Raw genomic sequence first — 24,600 nt, 5'->3', positions numbered from 1 at the left:
CCTGATCAGAGGGCTGGAGCACCGTCCCTATGAGGACCTAGTCTTCAACTACATCTATTTTATCAGCATTTTACAAGTGAAATTATTTTTTTAAATATTTCTATTCTTAGTTTTCACAAGTACATTTAAGTCTCTTCCACAGAGCCTTAACAGTCAACCCACACACGGTATTTGTTACAAGTGTCAGTATACACAGTATAGTATATAAAAAGCCAATCAACAACACTGAAGTTCTGAAAACTATGTGTCACTTTCTCTTGGAGAACATTAATGTTAACAGATTTCTGCCTGCAAATTTTTTGCCAAATATCAGCAAACTTAAAAAAAAAGAGACTTGCCAGTAAGCACTAAGAGAACTTACAGATAAAATTCAAATATGCCATAGTATACATTTGAATGTTATACTCTGATGAAGATGCATGTGATGTGAGCAATTATAATTTAGTTTTATATAGCAGATATGCAGGAATATGCATATTTTACAAGCATATTAAAGACCAAGCACCCCAGGCAAAAGGTACTGCTTTGTCTACATAAATTCAGGGTTGAATTCCACATTCCATTACAGATATAGCATCAAAAAACCACCTATAGAATGTCTGCGCTTAAATCAGTCTAAAAAAAATATTGTAAAATTAAATTACATTTACTTTCTACAATATGTAACTGATAAGAATTCCTGTCAGTTACTCTTAAACAGAAATAATGCTAAACTACATGTCTGGGTTCTTCTCAGTCAAATCTAAATAAATAAAATTATGTCTGCCTTCTCTCTCAAGAGCTGTATCCAATGAATTTTTTACAAATGAGAACAACAGCTACAACTAATGCCTTTCAAGCCTCAGCAAAACTGAATTATTAAATCTGTCTGCCTATATCCTATTACAGCCTACTTATGAATACTTGATTTTATTTTGTATAATTGACAACAGTTGTCAGGAAAGGAAGGTTTTAACGGCAATCAAATTAAGATCAACTGGTATAAGTGTCACAGTGAAGAGCCTGCATCAAGTGCTGATGAATTAATTGATGGGTCACTGGGAAACAGGGCACGTGGAACTGTGGTGTCATAACCAGCTACATATTGCCTGGTAATATTACCAGCCTTCCTGCTTTAAGTCAAAAGCATTGAGAGAGATGCATTACTAGAATATATCCAACTAAAGAAAAATGGACTTTGACTTCACACACCTAACAACAGATCACTTACGAACAACTCAATTTTTAAATCATTTATATTACTTAAGTGACTATACGCATGAAAATTTTAAACTGATGACAAGATGAATAGCAGCACCAAAATGACATGCTGGAGTACAGAGTTTCATTTACCACTATAACAAGAAGCTTTCAATTATGGTAGCTTCAAAGGGGGGGGAAATACCCAAGACACCTGAAACATCCTAAATATTTAAGCTACAAAGCTATCACACAGGATGCAATTAAAAAAAATGTAGTGGCATTTATAAAAGACTGATTAAATTAGTTCTAAAGCATTAATTTCTTTTAAGTCCTGAAAGAACTGCGTGTACTTGCGATATTTGATCTGAATTAAGAAACTGATGAAGCAATTGATTAATTGGAATTTAAGCCATCAGTCACTGGATCCATCAACAGATTCATTTACATTCTAAACAATCAGCTGATGGTCTTATAGGATACCATGTATTAATACACAGTCAATATGATACCCTCAAACTCATCACAGTTCCTTATTGACAAGCACACAGATGCTTTTAATCCAAGCTTGATCACACTGCATCTTTTTTGAATTGCTATATTGATTCAGTATGCTTTAGGAATTTTTATCTCTATTTTTATTAAATACATTATGGAATTCTCATATATATATAGAAAAGAGTGTTCCAAGTTAAAAAAAGCCAACAATCTACATTCATATTCACATCCTCAAATTTTAACTTAGTGATTTATATTATTTTGAGATATACAGGATACTCAAAAGCATTAATTTATCTTTTCCATTTAATAGCATTTGATGCATTACTTTGCTCCATTATTCTTCTGATGTATACTAAGCATTTGTTTTTGGAGACATTCTGTGATACAGAAAAAAGATAATGTGAATTATTTACGTCTTCCTTTCAATGACTAAACCAAAACCTCTGCCATACAGAATGCTTAGAACACTGAAAAAGTTTTTTTTCAGATAAAAAAAGGTGAAGGAGACCAGAATACCACTCTATAATGGTATGAAAAGTACTGTACTTGGCAGATGTCAGTTTTACCACCACATTTTATACAAGCACCAGAATATTTTTCACTGACACTACTCCTTGTTTGTGCATTTGCTTAGTCTGCTAGTCTACTTGCTTTTAACATTTAGAACTGGAACTACCTATGGTGATCTCTCCCATGAATGATTCAGACACACTGCCTGATTAAAATTCACGAACCTTGAGCATATTTTCAGCCTTGCTCATTCATTTCTAGACCGATTTTGCTCACATCTTCAACAAATTATTCATACTTACTACACGTTAGTATTAGAAGCATTCTTCACAACAAGCAGTAGATATTACATCTTCCTTTGACTGAATCAAGGATGCAAATATTTTCCAGAAATAATTGTAACAGTAGAAGAAAAACCCTACCTAATGTAACTGACAATAGCAAACTTAATTTCACTGCGATTACAGACTACTTTGGTACAAAATATGCTACGCGTGTGGATAGGTAAAAGGGAAGAAACTGAACATTTTCCAACGGACACTTTTGCATCAAGTTTCAGTCTTTTAACACAAAAGTGGCTTCACTGCAAACTATTTTAAGGCCCCACTAAAACACTATTCCATAAGTACCATCCATTTTGATACCTTATTATTTGAATAATTTTTCTGGTGTAAGTACTGAGTTCAGCTGGCATTTGCCATTTATCTGTCCTAAACATACAGTGCTCACTTGGCCCTCACAGGAAAACATTCTAGTTTGTAATTGGAAAGTTGGTTCTTATTTGCTACAAGGGCATGTAGCAATAGAATGAGGGGTAATGTTTATAAACTAGAAAAGGGTAGATTTAGGTTGGATATTAGGAAAAAGTTCTTCAACATGAGGGTGGTAGATCACTGAAACAGGTTGCCCAGAGAGGTGGTGGAGGCCCCATCCCTGGAGGCATTCAAGGTCAGGCTCCATGGGGCTCTGAGCAACCTGATCTGGTAACATTGTCCCTGCTCACTGCAGGGGGGTTGGACTAGGTGACCTTTAAAGGTCCCTTCCAAGTCAATACATTCTATGATTCTATTTAAAATGTTATTGTAATTGAGATAATGCAGTAGTTGTAGAATCATAGAATGTATTTAGTACTGTTATACAATGTATTGTTATATAGAACAATCATTAAATTCCACCTATCATATCAAAAATGGAATCAGGAATGCAGACTTTTTAACTAGATTTCCTTCTGTTTGGCTTAAATCAAAATAAATTCACTTAATTTTCTGATCTTAATGCGAAGTACACATTAGCATCGATGCCATAAGTCAAAGTTCAAACCATTCAAAATACTTTAAGAATACTGACTAAACAGGCTTCCTGATTTGAGAACTCTGACGGCACAGTGGCACTTCTGTTCTAATGCCTACCAGAATCCACTGAAAGCACATTTAGTCTTCGAAGATTTTAGCAGCAGTAATCAACTTAAAGGACATATTATTAATTAAATTAAGAGGAGCAGGAATCAAAGGCTTACTATCTCATAAAGCTTAAACACAGAAAAGTACAAGTCAAAGCAGTTGACAATGCCATCGAATTACAGTAGGCATGCAAAAAAGATGATAAATCACTGGTTCAAAATTTAGCATAGAAAAGCACATTTTCCTTTACCAAACGGAAGCCTGGGAAGAAACATCAGACCCAGCTGCAAAGATTTGCCACTGGACTTCATTAAAGCAAAAAGCAGAGGATTTCTATCTTTTCCAATTGACAGACAGAGGAAGACTGTGTAAAGCTACACAGACCCCTGCAATCAGAACTGTATCTGAAGAAGTCAAATATTTGAGCTAAATTTCATTTACACTTCCACACGTACCAACAGAAATGACAACGCAGCAATATGTTCCATAGCATTTGTATGAAGACCCCAGTGCCCTCCACAACTATGTACTCCTTACAAGGCAGGCTGCTCCACGGTAGATTTTCTACCACCAGAAAGAGAGCTGCTGCACTAAGGCAGTTCAAGACTACACAAGTTTCCATTCCAACTCTAGCTAGCCACATATCTCAAGCCTCATCTGAAAGTCAGAATCAGATTAACATGTGCAAGCCATCCTTTCCTTATGAACAATTATGATTTGAGAATAATTTCTAAATTTTTAGTGAGACAACTTTATAAGTACAGCAAGATCACTCTGCATTAGATCTAATAATCAGAGCTTTATAGGCTATCCAGAAATTCCTTTTTCATAATAAAGGTGATGGCTGAGATAATTCTTTAAAATGATCGGAAAACATCAAGTTAATGTTAACAGCTTTCCTCGTAAAGCCTTCAGATAAGAAAAGAAAAATAAAAACCAAACCAACCAACCAAACCAACCAACTTACAAATAAACCCCACCAAAAAACCCCACATCCCCAAATTAAATCTAACAAAAGAAAAATGTGACAGTATCTTTAAAAAAACATAACGCATGGCATCAAACTTATGAACAGATAATTTGCCTGAAACATACTAGAAACTGCTTCTACGAAAGGAATTCTTGAACGTAACTTCCGCAGGAGTGGTTTCTTTGTCTTTTACCTTCAACATCATCTCCACAGTCTCAGTTATAAATACACATATAGTTTTGTTTGCCTGACTTGCCCTGCCTCTGAGATCTGCTTTGATGATTCTCATCTTCAGCGCTTCTAAACTGTTGCCCAGAACTGGGAGAATTGTTTGAGATTTCAAGATATTCACACTGCTACTCTAGCCAAGCCATCAAATGCATTATCACTGAAGAGTGGGAACAGGCAAATTCATGCCTAAAACAATACACAGTCTCCTCACAGACCAAACTTTTTCAACTCTTATTAGTCTTTTGGGGGGTTTTAATAAAATAAATAATTAAATTGCATAATATTTCTTCATTACTGCCTCTTTTCCTGCAAATGTAACAAAACACATGGATTGTCCTAGTCACCATGTATGTACAGAACATAAAAAAGTAATTGGGGAATAAAATATATGATCATGTCTTCTAATTACATTTTACTATGTAATTTTACATCAATAATACAGAGAGACCAATACTATTAGGAGCATAATGTCTGCCAAGGCCTCCTCCTTCTACCACATAACACTCATACTATCGGACTGTATCTTAAACAAATAGCTGATCACACAGAATCAGTATTACTCAGTGGCTTAAAGTAGGTACCAAAACATTTCAAGCCCGAGTTAAATCAAATGTTAAAAACAGAATAGGAACTGAAGTATAGAAACAGATTAAAGTAGTTTGGACAGATTGTTGGCAGCTACTCATGCCCTGAAGATAAACTTTTATCTTGCCTTATGTGCAAAACTTAACTCTAGTCATTTATCATTCTCCATAGCAATAGATTTCCAAAGCATTTTAGTTCCCAGACAGGTAGGTTTTACAATGCTTGTTTTCTAAACATAATAGAAAATTCCAGAATGTCTGACAAATGCGACTCCTTCAGCCTTATTATTCTGCAGCAGTTGGTTTTATAAAGAGATAAAACGTGACATCAGATGCACAACTGAATTCCAAACTGACATTTTTCCCCGGTTTGATTTTCAAATACCTGAAGTTCCAGAACAGGCTAGGGCCCAGGCAATTAAGTTGTTTGTAGAACACCCATTCCTAACTGTCCAGAATAGAGATACTACTTGTATCACCTTTATGATATTTTTACTTGCAGTGACTTTGAGGTTCTGTACTAAGACATTAACACATGCATTTTCAGATCTACAAACCTAGAACTTTTAAACAAGTAAAACATACTTGCTGGCACAATGCTATCTTTCTGTGGAGAAACGCTTAAGAATTCATCATTTTCAAAATACCAGTTTTCGTTAATTAGCAGACCTTTTTGAGAAGGTAGACTGTGGAATAAAGCCTTTACTGTTTTGCTCAGAGCTCCTTCCAACAGCAAATCAAGCTGTATGAATGATGACTTTACTTGAATTGCGTAGTTCCTGCCAGTAAAATGGTTAAAAGTTTTAAAAACCATCATATCTGAGGCACTTACATTGTCACAGACATTAATTGCTACAAAGCCTTAAGAGAAAAATTGTTTTCCCATTTTATTCCCAAATTTTACTCATACCTTTGTATGAGCTTAAAATTAAGCTTCATTCATTTTTTTTTTGACACAGTACCCACCGTATCAAATTTGTATTCCTCTCAGAATTTCACATTTGAAAGTTCAGAGAAGATAAATATTCCAGATATACCAAATGTTACAAAGACGTGCACCAGATTTCCATGAAGAACCAGTTTCAGTTCATGTCAAAACACCTTTGTGTGTTAGCACAAGAATACCCAACCTGGTTAAGAAGCTGGTCACCGAACCAAGGCACAACCAAGGCAGAAGACAGGGATTTTAGCTTAGAGAAGGAAAGAGTTTCCTCTCCGAAATTTTTCTTCTGTCTTTTACAAACATAGTATCTTTGCTAATCCTCCCATAATGCTTGAAGTCATTATAACCTGCTTCAGCTGGCAGTTCCTGTGAACAATTATAAGGTTATACAATGTCTGGAGTCCCCCATCTAGCTTTTGATCTATGACTGAGATGGCGTACAGACAAATACAACAGAGAACACGCCAAGCAATTTAAAAAAGAACCTGCACACTACGTTAAAGGCCACTTAGGATCTAGCTTAATTTTAGTAAGCGAGTCTTCTGTTGGTGTAACACCAATCTGCCTACATTTGCATAACTGCTTTCCACTATGGTAGTCAGTTCTTTTTGGCAGGATGCCTGCTTATACACCGAATGAAAACAACCTTTAAGCCATCTTTTGTAGCCAGCTCACTGTGAACATTTCCTTTAATCTGGTGGAAGGCTGATAAATGGGACAAATCTTGCAAACTGCTTGTCATCTCTGCCATATGCAATGAGTAGAAACAAGATTCAGCCTTCACCTTCCCTCTCTCTCTTTTTAAATATATATAAATCCAAGGTATTATTAAAAACTTTTTGCTCTTAGATTTTTTCTTTTTCTTTTTTTTTTTTAATTTCAGAAGATCTTGTGGAAACCTCTGCTATATGGGGAGTCTGACAGCAGCAAAGAATTCACATCTGAAGAGTAATTTCCACCTGATCCATGCCCCCAGGAAGTAATCCTAACTCTAAACAAACCACCATCTAGCTGCCTCCATTCATAAAAGAAAGTAATACCAATGTCATGCACTGTCACACACAAATACACAAGACAGACTCACCTACATTAGTTTTTAGACTAGCTTTTCTAAAAGTCTGATTAAAAAAACCATGGGAATCTTAGAAATTAGATACATGCATGCAATTAGTATCAAGTCATATCAGATCATATGAAGATATCACACTAGCTAAAAGACAGTGTATCCAATAATTACAAAGACATCAAATAAGAATTTGATTTTATCAAAATAAGCTTGATCCCCTGAAATTCAGCTTCTGCTATGTAGAGTTAAAAGTATCCTAAAAATCTCAACATTCCTAGAGCTGCATTTGAGGGGTTGGTGGGAAGTAGAAGGGGAGGAAAACAAGCACATGCCACTGTCTCATTTCTTCCACACTTATGTGAAAAGAAGCCAGAATAGTTTTAAGCTGAATTTTGTAAACTACCCATTTATAACTCAAATAGCTTCTTTTTTTGACCGAAGATATAGGATACTGCAATGCTGGAGACTACATTAATACATCATTTAAATACTGAAGTTGGAAAATAGTACTTTGCCCCAAAACAAGCTTCCAGAGTAAGCTGGATTTTAAGATTAGTTCAAACTCTTTGCCTTAGTCTTTATAGATTTATAGTAACAAGTTATAGTTAAACTGTTTTATTGCACAGAAGATAAAATAAAATTACATATAGAACATAAAACCATGGAAAAACTAATGTGTTTTACAAAGTATTTAAATTGTCAACTATAAATTAAACAATAAATCAGTCAAAAACCACAACATCCAGGAAGAAACAATTACAGATGTAAGTGTTCACTCTTTAGTCAAAAAACAATTACTGCCATATGCTTGAAGTTCGAGGGGGTTTTTTGTGGTTTTTTTGTTTTTAAAGAACTGCAACACCAGTATAACTAATTAGCCTGTTGCATGCTTATAGAAAGTGTATTTTCAATGTCAAAAATCACATTCCATGTGTAGCAGAAGTATATATAAAATATTTATGTCAGAATTTTGGGAAGATTTCACTGAATTTGCTCTTTACTCACTTGACATTATAATGAACATTTACTTAATAGGAAAACATGCCACAGTGCAGATATGCACTTGTTTGTTGCAAGGAAAATTTAGAATCAACACACATTGACCTTCTACCACTTACACGTTGCATGCAAGTGGCCCAGTTTAAAGTAACATCTACAGATGCAGAAGTCTTCCTACTTTCTACTTTTCTAGGAGCTGTGATTTCAGCTGAAACAGCAGGAAAAGATGACATTGCAAGTAGCCCAAAAAGAAACATTACTCATCTTTTTATAATTATGCTGGATCCAAGAGATTTGAGTTGTCAGAAACAGAAAAGCCCATGTATTCCGAACCAAAGGGCGGTTAACCAAGACAGAGATTATATACAGACTATAAGTAAACTTTGTCAGCCTAGATCAGCTATAGATCATCTAGTGCACCTAACTGGCATTTGAAAGTCATTAGCAAGGCACATTAACTATACAGTAATTTCTTCTTTTAGCACACACCTAGCTCTAGTAGTGTTCTGTAGGCTGTCAGAAATGTTTGTATTTTCTTGAAAATCTTCTCTGCAAATTTAGCCTTTTATCTGAAATATATGCTAGCACTCCAGTGCCACAATGAAATACCAAGTGCCATTAATGTGGGGTTTACCAATATCACAGCTACTAGCTTTGTGAAATTTAGTGCTGTCAGACAAATAATCAGGCAGTTCTTCAGGATCTGAAGCAAAATTGTAATACAAAAGGACAGAAACTCATTTGAGTTATACGGGTGACATCCAACAGTCTCTCAAACTTTAATCAAAACAGCTATAATTTATACGGTTCCTATAAAGGAAATATTTGTTTCTCAAAGATTAAGAGCACTCCCCTATCACCATGTAAAGAGAAAGAGCTAATGAGAAGTACTTTTCTTTTTCTCACACAAGAAAATTGTTGGCTTTGTTGCGTTTTTTTTTGACTGACCAAAAAGGCAGCATTATTTCCAAGTAAAAAAAATTCAGTTACTTCAGGTTTTTAGATCATTGTAATCATTTTGTTTCTTGAAAAAATTAATCACATATTAGTTGGATCAGATTTCAGTTCTTTTCAATTTAATAACTGAAATACAATCAAGTGACATTTAAATGCAAGTCGCAAGATAATGATTAGTCATAAATAATTTCAAATACTGTTAAATCATAATAAACAAATACAATCTTAAATATAACTAGTAAGGTTGTCTTAATATTTGCTTTACCTAAACATTTTTTGTAACAATTCATTGAAATCGTCTATTTATAGGAACGTATCTGTAAATGTCTCGTGTTCACAGCAAGATTTCTCCTGTTTTACAGTCTAAGCATACTGTATTTGACACATGTGGACCCTCTCCCATTAATCCAATGAAGGTAGACCTCCTACCATCAGTTGATCTGACCACTTCAAATTGGCCACAATGCACAATCTAAAATTTTACCACAATCACAGTTTATCGTGTAATCAAAGTAACTTATCAAGACATACCAGTTTTTTCCGATGTTCTGAGAAACACCATGTCAGATGGGATTCGTTGATTCTGAGGAGAGTGGGGGGGGGGGAAAAAGGTATTTTTTATAAGTAGGAAAAAAAAAAAGTTAATTCCAATCAAATGTCCAGTAAGATCTGTCACCAAAAGGTCACACTTGGATTGAAACTCAATTAAAATAGGATTTCTCAAAGTACTTTACATTCAGCATTTGCAATTCAGAAATCAATATTTTCGAAAAATTATACAATAAGCAAACAACAGCTAATCCTTTCAGATGCTCTTTATAAGTGAATCATAAATACCTTAAGAACTAGAGCAGATTTATATTTTCTTGACTGAAAACAGTAGTTCAGGAATATAAATATCTAATTGAAATATTTTAAAAAACAATTTCACTGAGCAAGACTCTGGAACTCAGCAGATATAATTTTTAAAAGTGAAATTTAAAACATGTCTTGGCACTCAAGTTTCAAACATTACGTATACCAAGTATTCCCTGGCATATTCTCCTCTCTCTCAACACATACAAACATACACAGAGGAAACAGCAAGTGAGGGAACAGCATTTTCCTGTTTCATATACCTAAACACCTCTCCTTTACAATTGCAAAAGAGAATAGAATTTCTTCCTCGGTATCTGAGACAGAGTCATGTGCAGAGTCAGGTACATCTACATGCCTATTTTACCATTTCCAAGTACAGAACTATCTGGTATCAAATCACACTTTCAATTCTTTGACGACCACAGAAAGACCAACCTAAGCTTTCACATCTTAAACAAAATGAACGATACTCTTCTCCCAAACAAATACTATCTACTACATGACCACCCAGCTCCTTAGCTCTCCCACCACTTGGTCACAAGGCATCTACTAACAGCAGTTACACATTGCCAACACAGGGTTTAAGAATGAAAAACTAGAGAAAGTTAAAATAACCGACAAGTCAAAACCTGAGAGAGATACAGGACTAGAAAGGAAAAAAGCAACAGGCTAAACTAACAGGGACCACGGTGAACAGCGGACAAAGCAATAAGCACAGATACTATATTCAATTGCAGTTTCTTCCATCACAACGTATGTCCAGTATGCCACATGTCATGCTGTTTGATAATGAAGCTAAACACAAAGATTCATTTATGTTTAATTTATAGACTACCTTTAGTCAATTACTAATTCTCAGTGGATTATTAGCAATGACTTTACTACTAATCTCATGCTAAAAAAACCCCTTAATATTAATTTCAGATTATTCATTAAGAGGATATAACATACAAATATTTTTCACATAGAAAGTACCTCCATTACAGAATAGATTTCAGCTTTTCCTCTTACACTTGGTTGATATTGCCTTGAAAGCCACTGAATAGCTAAGGCTTACCTTCTATTTTTTAAGAACTGAACTGACTGTTTGAGTGGAAAAGAAAATAAATGTTGCTGACGAAGCCCATCACATGGTGAACTTCATGGATTTCAGCTTTAAAAACCTGACTGAATTTACTCAACATAAACTGTTAAGAAGTATGTTCAGTATATGACCATTTCAAAACTACACACCTATTCCGCATTTCACACTTTAATTACAATCAAACCACAAAATTAATACAGCAACAATAACTAAATTGTGGCTTTATTTTGTGCATAAAGTACCTACTATAGAAGACTGGTTTACCGTTTCATGCAGAAGAAACAGCAGTGAAGATGGGGACAAGCTGATGTGAAAACTTCAAGACATTAAGCAATGGAACATCTCATGTACTGAATGCATGAAGCTCAAGTGCGTTCAGCATATAGCAGCTATGAATGCAATTATCCCAACAGGAATCTAGGCAATAGCCCAGACCGCAGCAAACACAGTCAAAAACCTCCTAGAAGAATCAACGCAAGCACAGAAGGGCATTTTTGTTCATTTGAGTCAGGCCAGTTCTCCGTCTCAACGCACAAGGACACAACACTGCTCTAAACAGAAAGGAAGCCAGCATTCTCAAATTGCTTTGATTTGAAACCAGACATGCAGTTTCTCATTTTTAAACCTCTACCTTTTACTTTTTCAAAGGTAGCACTTATCTTTCACCACTGCATGTCAAAAGTAGTATCTTAGAAGTATGCACACTCTCCGTCTCCTCCAGTAAAACAGCTCAAAATACATCTGTCAAGATCATTAAATGCTGCTTTGTGTGGGACCTTCAAAATGCTATACCTGACTATCCATAAAATCAGTTCAGAGAATGAAAAAAATTACACTGCATCACTTATAATAGAGAGTAAATGTGTATTTATAAGACAACACCACTGAAGCAGCTAATGCTTCTTCCTTGTATATAAATGCTGTACTCTTAATATTTGCCTTAGTTCTTGAGAAGCCACACTCATATAGTAATAATATTTATGACCACATAACATCCTGAATACTGTAGGCAAAGTCTGTTATCCCAAAGAAAACTTCCCAAGATCAGCGTGCAGCCACAGCAGTGCCATTTGGAATAGTGTGACCTGATAGATCTGTCAGCCAACTGTCAGATTCTCTGTGTTATGGGCTCAGCTTTCAAAATAAGATGATGTAACCTCTCTAAATCTCTGGGAGGCAGGTACCTCTTGTCCGCTCCCTATAACAGACTCTCAAGGACACCAATTCAGAAGAGGGACTGGAAGCAACTGCAACTGTTTTTTTCTGCTGTTGGGAAGCTCAGTATAGAGGACCGTGAAGGGCTACAGAGATGGTACTATCTCAAGCAAACAAGATGCCTGAAAAACGAGCAAGTTTGGAAACACTGCAAAATAGATGCATATTCTGGTTTACCTAAAGCTACTATGTGGTTAGAAAAAAAACCTGACTTATACCTTAAAATTATGCATTTTCATGCATGGATACTTCCCGATTTGCAGCAATTCCCATTTATTTGTAAAAGCACAAAGAGTTAAAAATTCTGTGCTTATTTGTCTGTCAACAGTATGCGCTTTAGACAATGCTCACCTGCAACTGCAGCTAGCACAGCTTTTTTTTAATCTTGCCTTATAACAGAAAATAATTAAAAATGTAGTAAAATTTATTATTCAGATTCATTTATTATCCAGCTTCAACAATGAATACGTCATATTCAAGTTTGGGAAAAAATGCAGTAAAAAATAACCTTTATATTATTATGCATTTATTAGAACGAAAAAAGAGGAAGGGGAAAATGCAACTTCGAAATTAAATAAATCTTTCCTTAAATGACAATAACAATTAAACAGATATCCAGTCTTCATATAGATTAGCTATACATTTTTGCAGCTTCCCTGCCAGCTCTGACATAAAACCATTACACAAGTTTCGGGTTACTGGCTTCATGCCTACCAATTTCCAGTTACTTGTAAACAAGCTAACACACTTGACAAACACCCAAAAATTTTGCAAAAATAGCAGTCTAATGACCTAATAGTGAATTAAAGTTCTAATAATCTGAATGAGGTATATGGCATTTAAATCATTACAAACTTCTATGCAGAACACGTTTCACATTCAATAAGTGAAACATTTACCTGGTACTTGCTATCCAAGATTCAGATTGTCAGATTACGCCTGACAATATTGGGCAGAATCACAGAATATCTCAAGCTGGAAGGGACCCATAAAGACCAGAGTCCACATCCCTGCTCCTCATAGGGCTACCTAAAAATAAACTGTTTGACTAAGAGCATCATCCAAACACTCCTTGAACTCTGACAGGCCTGGTGCCATGGCCAATTCCCTTGGGAGCCTGCTTCAGGGACCGATCACCCTCTCAGCGAAGAGCCTTTTCCTAATGTCCAATCTCAGCTTCCCCTGATGCAGCTTCATTCCGTTTCCTTGTGCCCTATCCCTGGTCACCAGAGAGAGGAGATGAGCGCCTCCCCCTCCGCTGCCTCCCTTGAGGAAGTTGCAGACCGCTATCACACCAGTCATGTGATCATTTTCACAGTTTAATAGAAAAAATGCATCTTGATTTTACGTCTTCTTAATGTGTTCTCTCTGCCTGTTTTTCTTTCCTGTAAAATAATGTAAGCTTTTCTGCATTAACATATACTTTCATGCGGGGAAGGCCAGAGACTCTCCTGTCTTTACTTTCTCTCTTGGAAAAAAAAATAACAAAAGCAGACCAATCAAAAAACTTGTAACAGTATTTAAGGTTGAAATCTAGTTTTCCATCAGATTTTCTGTATTTTGGAAGCAGAATGAAAGGTACCACAGTAGTACTAGGTACCAAGAAACAATGTCACTATTACTGCTGACACTGGAGAGCAAAGATCCCCCTGCAAAGACGTACCTAGTCACTATAAAAGACTGACTACACGGAAACAGATGGCAAGTATGCTACAAAAATCTTTAACACCTCATTACAGAGAAAATTAAGTTGTGTTGTACATTGTCACAGACAAACAGCAGCAATATGTCAATCACGTTAGTCCTCTCATGTCATATTTATCAAAGTAGAACAAGTTAAAATGACAACACATACAACTTCAAGCATTCAGAAACCCATGAAGAAACTATGTAATCCCAATTACCGTGGAGATGAAGCTAGAAATGCTTATTGATATACACTGAAATTTGAATATATAAGTCATGAAAATGCCTTGAATACATTGTTTTGCTTAACTCTGGGCAGAATTAGTTCCAGGGAAGAAGGGCTCCTACTGCTCTCAGTGTTTGTCTGTGCTGCAGGCTTACAGATGCGTATCTGGAGATCTACAGCAAGACAATGGTCAACATGAGGCAAGTACTTCTGGGTTCTCGTGGCTAACTCCATGCCACCCAGGAATACTAGCCAGATTGGAAAGCAAGAAAATGTATAAACATACCTATACTTTCCTGCAACACAGACTACAATATTCACTTGAAAAATACAATTTCTAATAGCTTTCAAATTACTTTTTCATCTTTCTGATGTTATTATAATGAAATTGTCATTTACATAAAGCTTCTCCAGCTCCCTAGGCAGTCTTTCCAATTCTCCTACAAATGTACACAGCTACAGACCCTCAGAATTTTGCATTTACTGCCCTTTCTTCTCCATTCATGTAATGAGTCATCTGCTTTTCTCACTGACTAGAATATTCCTGCTTGCTCCCGAGTTATAAAACGAAGAGGTACTTCCCAGTTGTCTTCTTGCATCTGCATGCTGTGCAATGCTGTATGCTAGCATTAACTGCAATCCTTACAAATATTGGATTAATTTCACTTTACACCCAAGATTAAGAAAAAACAATTGTTTCTCTTTACAGCTTCAAGAAAAGCCCTGAGTTTTAAGATAAAGTATTACTGCTCTACATGTTTTAACACACTCTTAAGCATTGTTATTATTAACTAAATGTGTTATTACCATTAACTAAATATGTTAAAGTTTTATGCCTTCTTTACATCTCCAAAATGTATTCCAAACTGTCAATAAGTTACAGTTTAAATAGCAAGCACTGAACTCATCAATTGTCTTATTTAAGAACACTATACACACCTGTACTCACACTGGAAACTAAAAATTTATCTTAACAGAAGTCAAGAACATCTTCTAGGAAGTTGCATGTCTGTTCAAGGCAGGAGACCATTTTCCAGCTAACATATACCAATGTCTTCTAGCTTTTAAAAACAGGCAATATTTTCTTCTGTTCAGGCCTCTTCCTGCCCTGGTATTCACACATTACAAAATTTTCAGTTGAAACAACAGATATATTACTTGGAACAAAACTCTTTTAAGCACATCGCAGTCACTTAGAGCTGCTTTGAAATTAATCAGGCCTATTAAAAAATATAATCAGAGTATATTCAAGGCTTAAATATAGAAAAGCCTTTCACTTATGTTGTTTGTTAGTATTTGTGATGCAGTCACTAGTTAACATATGGATCTGTAGCTCAAATGAGTCATTAATTTCACTGCAGAAATGCTGTTGATGCATCTTCCAGTCAAATACAATGTTAACTTGTTTCTTTGCCATTACAGTGAGCAATTGAACATTTCACTCCTGACTAGTTCTTTGGCTTAAAAGTCATACTCTGAAATTGAAAACTGCTTGCTCCAACAAAATACACTTCTCAATAAAACGAAAAAACATTACATTTCATTAGTCTGAAGGCACCTCCAGCTAGGCCTAAAAGGAAAAAAAAAAGGTCTGCTAGGGCAGGAGGGAGCTTGAAGCTGAAATGCAACATTCAGACAATTATATACATCTCACTGAGATACCCGAGTAAAATCTTCATCAAAAAGAACTCTACTCATTATTTCCCTAAATTCTTAAGCATTACTTTTTTTTTTAATTAGAAACTTCACATATTCACAACATATGAGCTGTAAAAGCTGCTGCAAATAATGCTAAAGTAGATGCTAATGACCTACCTCATACAAGACACATTGATTCCCAAATTCCAGCTTTCCTAATTTTAGCATAATTCAGACTGATGGATCTCAGCAAATTTCAGGAAAGAAAGATTATCTATGTAACCACTAGAGTCTTCCTTATACTCTGTAATAATTAATTCCAGGTTTAGAGACTAAGAAGGCCATAAAAATTTCCTAATAAAAATCAAAGCAAGTGTCAATCTCAGTCTGCTAGAAGACCTGGCATAGGCACAAGTGAGCAGCTGCAAGCTGACTCCACCTGCACTCCGAGATAGCAAGGTGTAAGGCAAAACAGATGTAGAGGCCAGACATACTAGTGCTAATCTTGTCTAGGCTAGTATATGCTGCTCAGATAAAGCCCCAAAAGATATTGGCAGACAAAAAAAAGAAAGAAAAAAAAGGCAAGAAATAGAATAAGCTACATGAAAACAGGTATTTTAATATGAGAACAACAAACCAAATGAGACTTGGGCATATGTTCTTTATTTGGACTATAGAAGAAACAGAAAGGAAGGAAACCTAAGTTTTCTAAAACAAACAGAAGAGGGGATTCATCTATAGCTGAAAAAAGAAAATAACCTCTAACCACTAACAATTTATGAGTTCTCCGAATTCTCCAAGTGAGGAGAGAGGTGTTAACAAATGAGAAAGCATAAAATGTACCAGGATGGCATATTTACTGAAAGATTTTCTTTTATTAGAATTAATTTGCTCCACTAAATGGAGTAAAACCAGCAAAAAGTTTAGAAATGTCTAGTCACTGACTAGGTTCCACTAAGGATTCTTCCTGCCAAGCTTCCCCACAACACTTCAAAACAAGCTGTAGATACAAGGCTTCAACTTGAGGTGCCTCCTTCCAGCATCTCCAGGGATTAGCTCTCTGATACAAAGCATGATGGGAGTCACCTGCTTGCACCCAGAAACTGAGCCAGAATGAACTTAAGTAAAAATAGATTCTTCTGACAAGAAAATTAAGTTCACTTTCAAAGTCACAATAATTCCTTAGTACCCTAGAAAGCCAACAGAAGTAAGCAATGCTGTCTTCTTTTACATTTACATTATTCAATCATACATATATTATAATATATGCATAATAACTAAATATAAATATATTTATATATAAATGAAACTTATCCTTGAAGACTTCAGACACAGAGAAACACTGATCTGAGCTTCAGAAGGAAGGTATCAGTAATCAGACAGCTTAGAACATTCACCACAGCACAAGTCAGAGAACTTAATTCAGTAACTGTATTCCCTTCAGTAGATAAGCATATATCAATTTATAAAATACAAATGCTTGCATACAATTAAGCTTATAATTAATCCAAAAATAGACTTAAGATTCTCAAATAAGACAAACTAAAATACTAGCTAGTTAGTACTTTTCAGATTAGTACCTCAATATAGTTTTCTTCAGAAGGTAATTAGCATGATAATAATATTTAGTCTCTAAAATATATTTTAAAAGTATCAACCTTTTCCACTATGATGAGGTCTCCAACTTGTATGTCTGAACTCTTAACTTGCACTTTACCTTAAAAAAAAGAAGAAATGTAATCAACTTAGGCAGACATTTAGAGTCACAAGAATATAAATCCCAGTATAAATCTTTATACTTAAAGAGGTTATTGTTTGGTGAAAATGTTACAATTTGTACAACTCTGATGAACACATTAATAAATAGATTCCATCTGTTTGAATAAATAATTCATTGGTTTAAAAAGTCTATACTTTTGTAACCAGTTACCTATTGTAGAAGTATTAGAGGAAAAAAATATGTATGAAGATGCTCAAGTTTGATCTGTAGTATCAATAATGGAGTTATTGGAAAATTGGAAAAAGGAGTCTTTCCCATGTCCAGCTAGACAGCATTTCTGTTTCTGACAAGTCCAGAGTTGTTAGGCTTTACAGTCATGGAGCATTCTCACACATAAGTTGTCAGTCACAGCCCAGTTACCAACAGACAGCTTTGCTTGGCCACTAAAGTTACTGATGTAATTGGCACTTGGTGGCAATTATAGTGGAAAAGAGGCAAGTCTCTCTCAAGTCAGAAAAAATGCCTGAAGATTCAATTTAGAAAAGTAAAATATCAAAAACTGAAACAGAGGTTTCTCCTTCTCTAGAGCTGCCCATGAAGTAACGGCTGCGAACAACTCATTCAAAATGTACACACCACACGTACCAATTTACTTTCTGTAGAGTATGAATATTTGTAAGACTTAAGTTTTAACATTCTTATTCGATGGACTGGAAAACTGAGATAGAGAGGTTAAGCTACTGCCCAAAATAAGTTACCATTGATCCCATTAGAACTGAGGGGTTCTAGTCACAGGTCCTTTCTGCAATTCCAGAAAAAGTTGCTTCCCTCAGTTTAAAAAACTAAAACAAAACAAAGAACAACAACCTTGTAGACAAGCATGTCATGACATAAGGATATCCTCTTCCAAGATATAACAGGCGATACATTCAGAACCTGTTAACTCAGGCTAAAAACACACACACAGCCTGACCAGCTGAAACACACATCCAGATTAAATACCTTTTCACATCAAAAGCAGTATCACAATTCCAAGCAGCAGGACTCTCATCAGCAGGTATCAGATGAGAATTGTATCAGCAATCAGTCTGGAGTTTAATCAAAAGTGTTATGAATAGCAGATCTGTCAATGCACATTCTATCATCTCTCGAAGTTATACCAAGTGTAAAACAAAAAAACTAACCTAGGTTCCAAATCCGTTGAGACCTTCCCATTATAACTCTCAATGAAGAGAGATAAGGTAGTTAACCTCAAAAAATTCTTGTATGTGCATTTAGTCAAAGACAGAAAGATTCATGTAATAATTTATTATTTTCAGTATTTGCTCTTTAAATTTGCATTAATGCAAAAGTAACAGTTGTTTTATGTTTAATTCATTCTAGTTAGTAATAGATATATTTGGATAGCTAATTTTTAAATACATTTTCCATAACGTTAGCACTTCTAAAATGTGCAATGTCAGAGGGAAATCAGAACTTCTGTTTGGCCTGTCTGCAAAGTTAGTTCTGAAAGCCAGTCTGTTATTGATAACGATTTTTTACACCAATTCAATTTCTCAGTTGCCAGAAACACCTTCCCCTCCTGCCCCCAAATAGAAAACAAATTACATCTTCAATCTGACCCCTAACTCTGTCAAAGCACATTTGTGAGGGCAAAGAGAGCAGCAGAAGACCAAGGTATAAAAAGCAAGGTATAAAAAGCAAGCCATAAAAGTAGCAAGAAACATCACCGATTCTCTACAGAAGTTTCAAGATACATGGAAATTTAATTACTGTCAATCTCTCCACATTTTTTAAAATCTGAAGCAATACTAAAAGAACAGTCTGATACCAAATAAACATATTTAGTCTGATTAACTGTACGAGCCAGTGAATTCTCTCTATATAACTACCCTAGTCTTGCCTAGAAGCGAATACTATATACCAGAAAATCATAATAACATTTGCTTTGCGTTCCAAGTCTGTTAGCTTTAACAAATATACAGCATTTCTTATTCTGTATTCAATTCCTCCCTTAACATTTTTCATCAGTTTATCTGTGTGATAATCAAGTTGATCAGCTCATTATAGTAAAAACAGCCAGAAAATCCTAGTACCACCTGCGTTAATTCTCAGATCTACACCATTTACACAGTTATATATGATGAAAACCCCTTGGAGAGACTAATCAAATGCAACTACAAGCATTTTACGAACCTAAGCAATTGAATCCAGTCATATTCTAACAACACCTACAGTAAACACCAAAAGACACTAAGTCTTGAAGGACAAGAGAAGACAGAAAATGATGCAACATATGTAGGGCAGACAAAAAGCAAAGACTCCTGGTGCCACACAGACCAACAGGAACCCACACTGCAGCTTTCCTCAGTCTAACAATCCTGGGAATTTCACACTATGAACTGAAAAGTTCCCTTATCAGACTGTTTTCTAGGTGGCTTAGTCTAACACTACAGAACACCATCTTTATTACACGCTAAGATGTCTTATTAGAGCATCCTGTGTATGGTCACACAAAAGGAAGTGGCCCACGACATACAAGACAATTCTACAATGAATCTGAATAGCAGGACACATGCCACTAAAAACTATATGATAAAGTGTGGCAGTAATTCAAATAGCAGCTTAAAATTCTGAAAGTCAACAAATAACACTTTCCTTTAGACTAGGAGAAGCAAGAATCATTGATACCACTTCAGAGAACATTAAAATAACGCAATACTACATCTTAGTGAAGATGCATTTAGAGGAAAAAAAGACACTGAATGTTATTCACTGCATAAATTATTTTTGCAAACTATTTTTTCTCCGGAAACATCGCCGTAGCAAAACACTCTTCACCATCTGTGTAATTACCAATAAAAAGTCCAAAGCTGTCAGAAGTGGTTGCGCATCCAGACTTTATAGTCCACCAAGGCGCAAGGCTTTCGCCTAAAGCAACATACAGAATTATGTAGAACTGGAACACTGAAATGTGTCTGCAGTAATTCATTATACTCCCAAGATAAAGCCTTTTGAAATGAATCATAATGATTTGAAAAACTAATAAATATCTCATATGTGCTAACAAGTATTTCACATAAAAGTTCAAGAAATAAAGAAAACAAAATGTGAGTATATACCATAACAGAAAGGACTTTGTTTTCTTTTATTAAAAAGTATCTCTACTACATGAGTGCAAACCACTCCCAAAAGAACAGTAACTTCTGAGTGGCATTTTCAACTTCTTTTTAATTTGCTATTCTGTCTTGCACATGGCACCTTGAGTACCGTCTGAAGCCCTGCTCCTAGAGTTGGGAAGAGAGCTTTCTTTAACCCATAAATATAAAACTCAAGTGCAAGGAGTCAAGTATAGACCACATGAAAGTTTTACCTAGCATCTATTAGCTTGAGGTGTCAGCATAATTAAGAGTATATGTAATCATGGGGTGGCGGGGAGCAGGGCAAAGCTTAACGCTACAGTGAGTCCAAGATGAGGATGGTGATCTTTCAGTGCAAGTGCTGTCCTTAGGTCCCTCTTTCAAAGTGTAGTGGGGTAGAAAGCCTTCATTTCTCTTCGCCAATCTCCAGGATGCTGCAAAAGTGTGGAAGAAAAGAGTCCCCTTGACATTCCCCTCTACCAGCCTCTTTTTGAAATTCTTTCTTACATTAAAATTTCAAGTTCTGTTTCTGCTGTTGCTTACTGCTTCCTTAATCAGATTAAATTGATACGATTCCTTACAAACTTATCTGTTCCAAATGGTCTAAATACCAGGAATGAAGTAATCAGTAGGTCTGATGGGAAGCAATAATGACCTAACATTGTACCTCTAGATTCAGAAATAATGTTTTTTTTCCCTAAATGCAGTGGCTTTTTGAAAAGCAGGACAACCTGTTCGTGAAAAGTTGAAATTCTAAGGTTATAAGAGGTTTCAATACACATTTCAAATAACTGTGGGAGAATAATATTACAGTAATCAAGACATTCTGATGAACATCTGCTTTAAAAGTTGCAGATAACAGGTGTAAATGATTGAAAACTGACTGCCTCTTGACAGAGACCATTTTGCAATTTTTAAAAAAAGCTGAGATATAAACTCAGCAAGTTGGCATTTTAGGGACAGTGCAGCTCCTACGGCATAAACAGAAGTTCAAAAGTAAAAAAACCACCACATATATATTCAAAGTACTATATCTCTCTAAAACAGACTTTTCAATTCTGATTTTTAAAGGAAAAATACTAGCTTTCACACTTCGTTCTCTTCTCACATATAGCAGTTACTGATATTTTCTCAGCATATATTTTCAACTTCACTGCATTCTTAAATACCCTTTAAGGATACAGCAAAGACATAAGCCTTCCACATTTGAAGCCTGGATGGAATTATTTCATTTATCTCATCTCTCCCAACATTCATTTTTAATTTTGCTTTGCAGGTTGCAAAGCGAGGAAAAGTTCTCCAACACTTGCGAAAATCATGTTAAACATCTTGAGATGAAGTGTCAGACGCATGTCTCTTCTGCATCTTGCAGTTGTGACTATTACAGTTCGTTATTTTCTTAATGATCTTTTTTCTTCAAGATTTCAGTAACACCATGTGGGCAAACCTAACTAGGAAAGATTCAGAGCAGGACTGCCAACTTCAAGAATGGGAAGGAAAAGAGTTAAAAATTTTTTACAGTTTAATTATCCACTTGGCTTTTGGCAGGTTAATGAACAAGGTAAGAGCTGGTTTATGAACCTGGGGTGATTCTTCTGCAGAGTATCAGTGGTTTTTTTTTTCACAGGCACTTAACTGGTCATACCTAAGTGCACAAAAGAAGCAGCTGTGCCAGAAGTTTAATGGTCACTTCGGAAAGCCACAAACCTGCATGCACAGGTCTAAAATTTTTTCCATTACAGTTTGTGCTCTACAAAAAGATGGGCAGGTAAGTAGCTCTGGAGCAGAAAAAGGCAATTAAATTGACCAGATCTTCAATAGCAAGGTAATTTCAATTCTTCAGGCACTCTTCTTCCTCCCTCCAACATTGACTTGCATACTGACTGAAAATTGTCTGCTAAGGATTAGGAGACTGATATGCAAAAAAGGAAAGCTGATTTTGCAACAGGCATCTCAGTAGAAAGATTAAGATGGCAGAATGCATCATACACTGAACAACTTAAGAGATTCAATACTATAATCTAGGAAAGTATATGGGGAAAAGATTCACATGAAAGACGTGGAGACAGGTGCACAAGTTAATTAACTTTCTCACAAGAAAAAAATAATCAATACTTTCCCTGATTTGCATGTTTCCTCACTTGCCACAAAGGGTCGAAAAAGCAGAAACCATTCAAACTTCATATGTAGCAGGTTCACCTTCTTGATAAGTGCGAAGTTACACATAGCAAATTCACCAAGGGACAACTGAAGACTGAGCTTTGCCATGGGATCAGAATTAGTCTATGGACATTAAGCTGGACATTGCTGTCTAAGCACAATTAAGTAACACTCAAAACAGATGCCCTGTTCTCCCTTTATTTCCTGCTCACAATAGCTTATTATTACAAAAACCCTTAAGACTTACTGAACAGAGCAAATACTTCCTCAAGGTCTTGAATTACTAAAAAGAAATTCTAAGTCTTCAAGAGTTAGTAATGTGAATCCAACACCTTCAAAAAGCTGGTACTTCTCACACTAGCAACGGGCCAGTCATAAGACAACATCCACGTTTTACATGTTTAGGGGTTCCTGGGGCTAAGAATGACTTCAGAGAAAGCGGACACTGCTAGGTAATCAAAGACTTCTTGATTTAAATACATTGCGATGGTGTATAAAAAGATTTTAAGTGACAAATCAGCCTACTCACACTATCTTTACACAAGTAACTAATAACAACTGAAATCACAGTAGCTTCCCTTGCTAGAAATATGGTTTTTTCCCCTATAGTAAACAAACAATTTTGCAAAACAAATAAGTTGAAGTTATTACGGTAGATAAAAGAAAAGATAATTTAAATAGTACAGTTTTCCCACCATCCAATTTGAGCAAAGGCAACCTGCTTAACCTCTCTATGTCAGTTTCTCCATCTTTTAGATGGAAAAAAATCCCTATTTCAAAGAAAAGGCTGTAAAAACTACACAAGTCATAAAATCACTAGGAAAAACAAATATGCTAGAGCAGTATAAAGTGCAGTTCCACTCTGAAAAGTGACTCTTAAGAGTGGTATCGATTTTCAGGCTTTTAATTAAATCAGTATCAAGTTTGTTCATTCACAAGTAACAAAGCCTTCTTTCTCTAAACCATCACCCTATAGGCTACTACAGTAAGCCTAACTGAATTTTTCAACTAGAAGAATACTGCCAATATTAAAAATTACGTAGATTATACTGAAAGTTATTTATAAAAATAGTTTGCAGAAGTACAGTACTTGACTTTCTTAATTTGCACAGATAAATACTTAGATCTTTCTCAAAACCTGTAAAAATCTTGGCCTAATTTTATCATAGCTGGAAGTCCCACTTTTTGGCCTCAAAAGAATACCTTTCAGTCTCAGAATGCCTTATGATGAAAAAACCCTATATTATGAAAAAGGTGCGATTCATCATCTATTCCTTGTTTTATATATGTGTTTGTGACAATTTTTAGTACAGCTTAATTTTGAGTGGGGACTTAAATAATGTTTTCATTCTTAAAATTGGCCACAACTCAAAATACTGTTAGCTCATCCATCACATCATTGTCAACATGGGATTTCGAGTTCCTTATAAGCAAAGATCTTAAATCTTTACTTCTCTCAACTATCAGTCTTCAAAAAAAACCAAAACGCAGAATAAAAACCAAATACGAATTAATGATGGCACTGACAACAAA

At 35.5% G+C, this 24,600-nt stretch overlaps 1 protein-coding gene across 1 annotated transcript in view; it reads right to left on the bottom strand.

The window, feature by feature from the left end:
* Positions 1–24,600, bottom strand: part of LOC104546027 (probable phospholipid-transporting ATPase IIB) — a gene marked incomplete at its 3' end in the record, with an annotated part of 50,473 nt that overhangs the window by 6,026 nt on the left and 19,847 nt on the right. Inside the window, exons 5-6 of the mRNA XM_010191308.1 lie at positions 17,706–17,764; positions 9,872–9,923 (exon numbers count right to left, since the gene is read on the bottom strand). Of these exons, the coding sequence (XP_010189610.1) occupies positions 9,872–9,923; positions 17,706–17,764 (111 nt within the window). The remainder of the gene's footprint in view (positions 1–9,871; positions 9,924–17,705; positions 17,765–24,600) is intronic.

This window comes from Mesitornis unicolor, unplaced genomic scaffold, assembly GCF_000695765.1.
Source record: "Mesitornis unicolor isolate BGI_N332 unplaced genomic scaffold, ASM69576v1 scaffold7859, whole genome shotgun sequence".
In the NCBI taxonomy this organism is placed as follows: domain Eukaryota; kingdom Metazoa; phylum Chordata; class Aves; order Mesitornithiformes; family Mesitornithidae; genus Mesitornis; species Mesitornis unicolor.
This window is presented reverse-complemented; position numbering and strand designations above follow the sequence as displayed.